The sequence below is a fragment of the Typha latifolia genome, chromosome 1 (assembly GCF_019914945.1).
Source record: "Typha latifolia isolate L0001 chromosome 1, TyphaL0001v2, whole genome shotgun sequence".
Lineage (NCBI taxonomy): Eukaryota > Viridiplantae > Streptophyta > Magnoliopsida > Poales > Typhaceae > Typha > Typha latifolia.
The window spans coordinates 22,407,945-22,417,018 of NC_133086.1; the positions used below are offsets into that span (position 1 = coordinate 22,407,945).

At 38.2% G+C, this 9,074-nt stretch overlaps 2 protein-coding genes across 3 annotated transcripts; both read right to left on the minus strand.

The window, feature by feature from the left end:
- Nucleotides 1–2,072: 2,072 nt before the first annotated feature.
- Nucleotides 2,073–5,065, minus strand: LOC140789067 (GCN5-related N-acetyltransferase 5, chloroplastic). The gene is made up of 2 exons (XM_073138670.1): nucleotides 3,972–5,065; nucleotides 2,073–2,473 (listed from the first exon to the last, which is right to left on the minus strand). The coding sequence occupies exons 1-2, from the start codon at nucleotides 4,646–4,648 to the stop codon at nucleotides 2,215–2,217; spliced, it is 936 nt and encodes a 311-aa protein (XP_072994771.1). The 5' UTR covers nucleotides 4,649–5,065; the 3' UTR covers nucleotides 2,073–2,214.
- Nucleotides 5,066–5,107: 42 nt separating this feature from the next.
- Nucleotides 5,108–8,722, minus strand: LOC140789053 (probable serine/threonine-protein kinase PBL28). Of its 2 annotated transcripts, none has more exons than XM_073138651.1 (10): nucleotides 8,624–8,722; nucleotides 8,449–8,521; nucleotides 8,314–8,342; nucleotides 7,767–7,884; nucleotides 7,483–7,667; nucleotides 6,973–7,171; nucleotides 6,718–6,881; nucleotides 6,524–6,628; nucleotides 5,595–5,717; nucleotides 5,108–5,506 (listed from the first exon to the last, which is right to left on the minus strand). In XM_073138651.1, the coding sequence occupies exons 4-10, from the start codon at nucleotides 7,834–7,836 to the stop codon at nucleotides 5,303–5,305; spliced, it is 1,050 nt and encodes a 349-aa protein (XP_072994752.1). In that variant the 5' UTR covers nucleotides 7,837–7,884; nucleotides 8,314–8,342; nucleotides 8,449–8,521; nucleotides 8,624–8,722; the 3' UTR covers nucleotides 5,108–5,302. The 2 variants fall into 2 exon arrangements, with proteins under 2 accessions (XP_072994752.1, XP_072994760.1); XM_073138659.1 differs by adding an exon at nucleotides 8,035–8,152 and having other exon boundaries at nucleotides 8,449–8,703.
- Nucleotides 8,723–9,074: the final 352 nt, after the last annotated feature.

The following is a 9,074-nucleotide window of genomic DNA, read 5'->3' on the forward strand; positions in this document are numbered from 1 at the left end:
TCTACCTCTCTCATTTTTCAATGTAAATTGCAATTTAATCCCTGCATTATGATTTATTTTCTTTTCAACACATCCATGAATATTTAAAGACTAAAATATGATTGATTATTAGGGCAATGAAGAGATGAAACTTTTGGATAGTAATAGATACAAGCATTTAGCCAGGGATGATAGATAGCAAGATCTCCTGATTGGCAATTGGCAGCCCTTATTTTTCCGGGCCTGCCTCAAGTATTTCAAGACTGGGCTCAGGCTCAGGCTCAAGCTCAGCCCACAACCACCAGGTCCACCATAATAGAAACTCAGAAACCATTGCCATGATCCATGGCCTCCTCCATTTGAAACTCAGAAACCAAGTAGCAATCTTGTGCGGTAATTAAACGACGAACATCCACAGGCTTGGAGTAGATCCCACCATTTTCATCAAATAATTTGACGTTTTTGAAAGACGCTGCTTTCCCTTCACCTTCAACCGGGAAATGGCCACTCCCCATAGGAGGGCTTGCTATGTCTTGTTTGTCATCTTCGATGAAGAACACAGTTCCACCCCCATTCAACCTTTGCAGCACTTGTAGCTAAACTTTTAAAGAGAGTTTTTGGCCAAAAGCCTATTCGTTCTCTATTTCCTGAATCTTCTCTGTATAATGACCAGTCTCCAGTATTCTCATCCTGCCATTAAGAAGAGTATATTCTCAAACTTATACTCAAACCTTCTTTATAGTGAGGATGATGTAGCGTTGTTCTCCATCGTAAACAGAGGGGGGGAGTTACTGCTTGTCCTGGTACGTCTTTGGACGAATTATCTCTTACAAAACCTGGACACACAAGGTTGTAGCAGCCAGCCTCGTCTGCCTACAAGTCAACCAAAACATCTACAAGTTTTGCATTCATTTGAATGATGTTAAGAGAGGGAGAAAACAAACTTTTAATACTCACAATCCAATTCGTGAAGATATGAGCTTTAGTATCATTATATAAGTAAGGAGATACCTGCAATTTTTGTCATCCCACAATATAATAACATCCAATAAATATAATAGGAAAAATTGTATTTTATTCTCAGGTGGTTAAGTCTAAATTTACCTCACACCTCTCTTCTATAGTTTTGTTTATATCATTTTACCCTCTAATAGTTATATACAATTAAAACGGTTATCTTTTTCATTATATTTAACTAATTTATAAAAAAATAGTTATTTTAGCTGTAGTACCATGAAAGATTTCTTCTTTCGTCCCATACACAGCCCACTGCAGAAGAACACACACCAAAAAAAAATGTTAAGAAGAGAAAATACTTAATTGACAACGAAATGGGGAAAATTTTTATCGAATATTGAGTTTATAAATAATAGTACATGAGTGAGCATATATGGAGCAGGACTGGATGGATTTAGATGAAGGCTTTGGATGGCATTCGCATCTCCTCCTTTAAGCTGTGAGACTAGTAATCTTCCATTAACTCGGTTGAAAGAAACAAGAGAGAGCCACATCAAAGCCAAAAGCATTAAGCCACTGTTTGCCATGGTCGGAGACGTGGTAATTCCAATGCTAATGCCTTGGCTCTATAAGGGTATTTGCCAATTGTATAAAGATTTCAATTGATTTTATTTAGAAAGCAATTAAACTGAAATATAAAGTCTTTCTAGTTTTTGTTTTTTGAAATAAAATAGGAATTCGTTTTACTATGTTCATTTTTCCTATTTTACCTATGAACTGCAATGAGAATGTAATAAATTAAAGAGTAGTTTGAGATTTAAAAAGGTTTAAGTTTAGTGGCGAATGGATTCCGTCCAAATTCAACCTCGAACCATCATTTAATAGCTTAAGAAAGCTAATATCCCAGGTTATAAATCTTCTGCCATCAATAATAACAAGATGCCTTATTAGGTTATAATCTTCTACCACAAATAGTAGTAAGACTAGATCCACAAATAGTCAATCAGGTTAAGAGTTTTCGCTGTTTCTTTGAGATCTGTAATGAATGGATCAACATTTCGAGTGAAATAAGCACCAGAATGGCTACGATTTCAGTATGTAGACTAACTAGTCATCTACCTCTAAGCATCCAAATGTCAAATGATCAATCCAATTCACAAATTTTACTACTCCAATGACTATAATCTTGTCACAAATTTGAAGATCAGGGAACAGCATTGCCAATAGTAAAGTTTTAGTATACAAGCTACTGGATGATTTCTTAGCATGTACATTGCATCAGCTGTGGTCGTCGTCAGAATCTGAGATATTGTCGCTGACAGTTTGTGGTAGTTTTTTGTGCATTAAGTACTTGCGTCGCTGAGCAGTCAGCCAGACTAAGATGCTGTCAGTCTTGACGACTTTGTAACCAGCTTTCTTGTACATGTTGAAAGGGATTTTATCAACCACTCTGCAGTGAAGATATACATCTGATTTAGCTTTCATTTGTATTATCAATTCCTCACATGCTTTCAGGAGTTTCCTTCCGATTCCTTTCCTAAAACACAAAAAGAAGAACGACATATCACACCACAATCTGCAAGATCTCTAAAAGAATGCGGATGAGACAGTATGCAGAAAAATTTTCCTTGCATTACATTGAATAATCTGCATTACATGACTGCACAATAAGGTTTTAAATGAATGCCAGAATAATGCAGTAATCACATAGTACATTTGACTATTGAACTTTCAGCACCGTGAATTAGTCAGACGCAGAATCATAAAAATTAATCACCTAGTCAGCATTCCAAATGACAGTAGCTTTGAAAGAAATTCTCTTAGTAAAGGCAAAATCTTGACTTAAATATAGCTTTTCCTGCTAGCTAACAACAAATTCACATTTGGGCCCACAGAGGGCAAAACTTTAGAGGAAAATGAAAGGTTATAATTTAGTTTGACGATACAAGTTAAATATATCTTGATTGACTGTGATTCTCTTGTCCTTTTCACAGAAATAAAAGATGATAAGTTGTTGATTGTAGGCTTTCAAGTTAGTCCTCGGTCACTAGAGTTTCTGCCAAGCAGATAGATCCTCAATTCAACCTCCACGAAACTTATCCCATGTTTCACAAATTGCAACATATGGTGGCCTCTTTACCTTTTGTACAAAGTAAACTGATTCTGAATTCTGATAAGAGAACTTCACAAATTTGTTGATCAAGATGAGAAAATTACTAGCAACTACAGATAGGTGAAACCTGATACTCCATGTTCATAATCAAGAATGTCCTGATTTTTCTCTACAAACAACTTCACAAAGCACAAAGACAGTTAGCTTCATAAAAGTAAGTCTCTGATAAGTGATAAGCTACATAATTTATCACATTACTGTGAATGGCCTGATATATGGGGTATTCTAGAAGATACTGATCAAGGGCTTTACAAGAATAAGTAAACCAATTATGGGCTTCATGGATGACTTATCTGATGGAAGATGAGAAGAGGTAGATCAAATTCAATTCTTAGATGCTAGGAAGCTGGAAAGATAAGCGAACAAGATGGTGGCTCCACATCAGTGACAAGGGCGAGAGAAAATTGAGATAGTTCAAGAGCTTCTGGACCTATTGTCATTTTGCCAGTATCCACAAGATGAAAGCATTCAAGATTATTCTGTTAGACATTATCCTCTGTGTGATCCGTGATATACTGGTCATGCTATCAATTAAGGACTGGAAACTCCAGAGCACATTCATATATGCAATTGTAGAGTACAAATTAAAAGGCGATTTGCAACCCCTAAAATATCTCAGAGCGCAAGACATGAAACCACAGTAAAATATTCTGAATTATTCCTTTCTTATCTCGCTCTTACTCCAAATATAAAGCTTGCCAAGTTTACACTCAACATTATGCAAAAGAAGACAATCACACTTATTCTATCCAGACAAGCAGTACCCAAATGTTTCGAAGCATTTTTTTTTCTGATTTGAACGTTTCCAAGCATTTAACTGAAGTAAAAATAGAGCAATTCAAAGCATAAGTAAAGCTCATACCTTCTCAGCGCCTTTTTCACAGCCATGTTGCAGATGTAAGGACATTCCCTCGGGGGCGTTGGCGTCGGCGGCGCTACATTCGCTCCAAGGGCATCGAGAGACACCTCTGCGATGCATGCGATCTGCGCCTCCTCCTCCTCCCCTTTGCTCTTATACAACCCGACGAGCACCACCATGTGCGGCATCAACCTCCGCCGCTCCACCACGTACTGGTTCACCAAAATAGCAAGCAGCGTAACGTACTGATCCGGCAACCACATCGACTCGATAAACGACTCGGCGAGGAGCGCAACCGCGCTGTCGAGCTCCGAATCCTCCATTGGTCGGATTTCCAACGACCCGTGTTCGAACTCATGGAGTTGGTGGAAATCTCCAAGAATTTTGAGCTGCTCAAGAGTGGCGGGGCCCGAGAAGGGCAAATCTCCAAGAATTTTGAACTGCTCAAGAGTGGTGGGGTCCAAGAAGGGCCCGGGAGTGGGGTTCTTAATGGAGGAGTCGACGGTTTGTGGAGGAGAGAGAGGAGGCACGCGACGCCGGAAATGTATAGAGAGAGAAGAGGATCTCGGAACCGAGAGGAAGGTGGTAAGAAGAGAAGAAGAGTGGTGAGAGGAGTGGAAAAGGATTGGTTGGAGAGCGGAGTCGAAAGAAAGGGAAAGAGATGTCGATGAGGTCGCCATAGAGTTCTTTTGAAGGGAGAAGGGGGAAAGGTTGTCTTTAAGAGGAGAACGGTGGTTGCGTTTGGAGACATACGAATGGAGGATAAAGCATAAAAAGGGAAGAGTGGGCCTTGAAGGTTAATATGCTCTTCACCTGTTTGATGGAATTCCTCTGTGGTACAAGTAAAGAAAAGGATTGCATGAAGCTGGCGTTTGAGTGAGAAAGGGGGAAAGCTCTCTTTTCCCAACTTTGGGCACCATAAAGGCAATTGACACTTGAGATACAGAGAAAATCGTTAGTAGTTAGTAGATAAATGACCTAATCTTTTTTTAGTAACACCATTAGAGTTCTAGTTATATTTGTTTTTTTCTTAATCTTACTGGTTAGAATCTACTTGTATGATTTGATGCTTTAACTAGAAACATAGTGATATTTCCACTCCTTTCAAGCTTATTCATAAACTTAAACAAGCCTTTAGCTTAAGTGGTGTGAAGATAACAGATAGTACTCATTTGGATAACATAACATCAAGTTAAACCTGATACAATTATACAGTTGGCACTCAATGGAACATGATAACCATCAATCGTTTCACTATTTACATTCAAAAGAATTTGTAAGAAGCAAAATACAAAAGATAATTGACCAGTGGTTCTCAAGAACTCAGATAGTTTCTATACTTTCATATTGGCATACATAATGAGTTGAAGTTCCTTCACACACTCTATCATCGACGGTCTCCCACCGCTGTCGAAGCAGACACAGCGAGAAGCAAGGCCTGCAAACATTGTGATCGACTCAATGGTGTAGGAGCTCTTGGAAATATCAGGATCGACCACCTTGCGCAACTTTTTCCGGTCATTCAATATTTGATGGACCTGATCTCAATGCATGTATGATAATAAACCCATAAGTTTACTTGGCTAATGGCTGCCTCTTCCATTTACAATTAAGAGCTATATGTACCTTTAATATGATATTTTGATCTGTTGGGGCTTGGCTTAGCTCTATTGCTCTACGACCGGTTAACAGCTCCAGCAATACAACACCAAAAGCATAGACATCACTTTGCAGTGTTAGCTTTCCCGTCTGTAACATATCAATAAGGGAATTCTTGCTGAGAATACTATCCACAAAATTAAATTGCTAGACAAGAATGAATTAAATTTCCGTAAAGAATACCACAGAAGGGAAGATCACAAATTTACAACATTATACAGTAAGATCTCTTATCCGTTAGTTCGCAAGTTATGCAAATTCATTCGAGATGTGATCTAGTCTCTCTTAAAATTTCCTGAAAAAGTAGGCAGGATCAAAGGAAGGATCATCGTATTTCTTTCAGTCTTCTAATTTTTTTTCTCTTAAATGTCAAAGAAGCATCAGGAATCAGTGGATAGTACTAGCATATGAAACAACATCTGAACAGTTCCTTATTCCACTTCCTTTAATCCTGAACAACAAGCTTCTTGTTAGAAAGTCACTTTCAACCTTACATAGTATCTTCCGATCCGAATTTTGTACTACGCAGCAATTTTAGGTTGTGAATATCATATAAGATTTCATTAAGATACTAATAAACATTAGCCTCTCTTTTAGACCATTTTCTTGAGGTAATTGGATGTCATTTAAACAAATGTGATTGAGGTATTGCTTATTATAGAGTTTTGTATAAATCTTTAAGAAAAACCACCCTGCAGATCCAACGCCACAGACAGCCTTCTGGAACACTCCAGTGAAACAAAGAAAACCAAAAAAAGGTTGAGAGTGTTCCCAGAATGCCAGACTGCATCAGATGCCTACTCTTCATTTAAAAACTGCAACCTTCTAAACAATCTATAGTAAGAAAACAATCAGGACAAAGAGGAAGATATGTTTATCAGGAAATAGATACGTACCAATGCATACTCAGGATCAAAGTAGCCAAAAGTACCTAGCATTCTCGTGGTTGCATGCATGTCTGCACCCTCTGGCATTAACTTAGCGAGGCCAAAATCAGAAATCTGAGGAGTTCAGTTGCTATCAGGTTGTGCCACATGCATTGTAGGTCATATTTGATTGGGTTCATAACTAGAACCATACTATTCATTACCTTTGCCTCAAAGTGTTCGCCAAGTAGAATATTGCTAGACTTGAAGTCCCTATGAACAATAGGGACACCAACAGCTGAACTAGAATGGAGATAAGCAAGGCCTCTTGCTGCTCCAAGTGCTATTTTCAGTCTCAAAGGCCAGTCCATCTTCACTTCACTGATTCCTGAAATGCCGATGCAGGAGGGAAAATCCAAAAGATGAGGCACAATGAAAATTCAGTAGGAGTAAAGAGAGAGAAATTTCCTGATACTGACCATTCAAAAGATCTTGCAGGTTCCCTTTAAGCATATATTCATACACTAAGAACCTATTCTTCCCATCAGCACAGTAGCCAATCAGCGTAACTAGATTTGGATGGTCTAATCTGCTCAAGATGTCCACTTCCACACGGAACTCCCTTTCACCATCAGCATGTTTAACAGGTGGTAGATCCATTTTCTTGATTGCAACAACCTTTAGATTAAAATAGAAGAATGCATAGAATAACTGAGGTTAATACAACTGAACATACCAGCAATTCAAAATATATTCTTCTCTTCCCTAGTTGACTTGTTTGTGCATGTCTAGTTAGCTGCAGTCCCTACTCCTAATTGAGTCAAACTATAGTAAATAAACTCAAATGTTAGAAAGTAGTTTGACACTCTGCACCATCATCTTACCCAGATTACACGACATGGAATATAAAAAGAAAATAAAATTTAATATGGCAACGAGCAATACGAAAAGTAATGGTGCGACAAAATATTATAAAATTACATACAGACCTCTCCATCCTTCAGAATTCCCTTATACACCCGACCAAATCCTCCTTTCCCAATCAAATTTTTGTCGCTAAAAGCACAAGTTGCTTCTTCCATTTCCTTGAGAGTGTAAACTGATGAGCAGATACGTTTTTTAAGAGGGGGGCTTTGATCTTTGAGCTGCCAAAGTTCAACAGGCTTGTATACCCCTGCCCAAGTTCAATGAATTAAAGGCTTCAGTGGCCATGCCAGATTTAATATTTCCTGGCAGTCAAAACTGAGAAGAAAATAAAAATAAAATCACATACAGGGATTAATATGGTCAAGTGATTTGCTTCTCCTCCTTTTGTTCCATGATGAAACTATATTGAAAGGCATAGTATGACCCACAAATTTGCTGAAGAAATTTATGATCAGATTGGGTTCCTGATATCCAAGAAATATTATTCAGATTATATGCTCGAGAAGGAACAATATTATTAATTGCAAATTGGGATTTTTCTTTTCGTTTTTCCCGGAAAATGAGATCCAAAAGTCCTATTTCCTGATTTATCAAGAGCATGCCCCCATACTCACCTCCAAAATTTAGAAGCAAAGGAAATACAAATCTGAAATTATAGAACGCAATGGGGGCATCGACTCCCTTGAATTAGAGATTCATGGAAAAAGATATCCGAAAACCAAATAAAATTTCCTTCAAAACCCAACAATTGGAAAGGTTAGAAATTGCATGCTTAAAAAACAAGGGGAAATGCTAGCACCCAGACAGCACAAACGAAATAATGCGTAGGCTATTCAAGATAATAAGGTATAAGAATCATCTAAATGCTATTCAAATAAAAGGATTTGCTTTACCAGAGGAAACTATGCAGTTCCTTCCAGACCTGCAAAAGAAACAGAGAACCAATTAGTACAAAAAAGAAATGAACTTGCACAGAGAAATCGAGAGAGACGGCTGGTAGGGGAAAGGGACAGCAAAAGGAAAAGAACCTCTCTTCGGAGCTACGTATGGAAAGGAAGAAAGATACTAGAGACAATCCACCAAACCCATCTCTCCAACCACCTAATAGTTTGCAAAAGAGTAAAGAAATGAGAAGAGGAGGAGGAGGGAAAGGATAATGGAGAGCAAAGAGAACTTCAAGAACAAGAAAAGCAGCAGGAGTACAAATAGAGAGGAGAAGCGAATTGGGTTTCTCCGAGAGGTGAGGAGGGATTTGGGAATGGAGGAAGTTTGGCTTCTTCATTGGAGAATGAAGAGGGATTGGGGATACAAAAGAGAGCTCTCGGGAGAGAGCCGTTGTGAGGAAGCTTTCATTCCTTTCCGTTACCCACCGTCGCGTCGCCTCCGTTATATTCCTTCGTATTAAACAATTTAGATTTGAAAAGAAAACGGTATTAAATTCAGCTTATGAGACATATGATCAAACTCCAGGGTTTTTTCTTTAAAAAAAATTATAGAATAGTTGGCTTGTGCTATTTCATTGCCTGCGCTTTGACGATCAGAATTTCCCTTCTTCTTTTTTTGGATGCCAGATTTATGATTCATGTACTTTTGAATATTTTGATTCTATGTCCACACTTCAATTCTGTTCATGCCGTAGGTTGAGTATTGATAC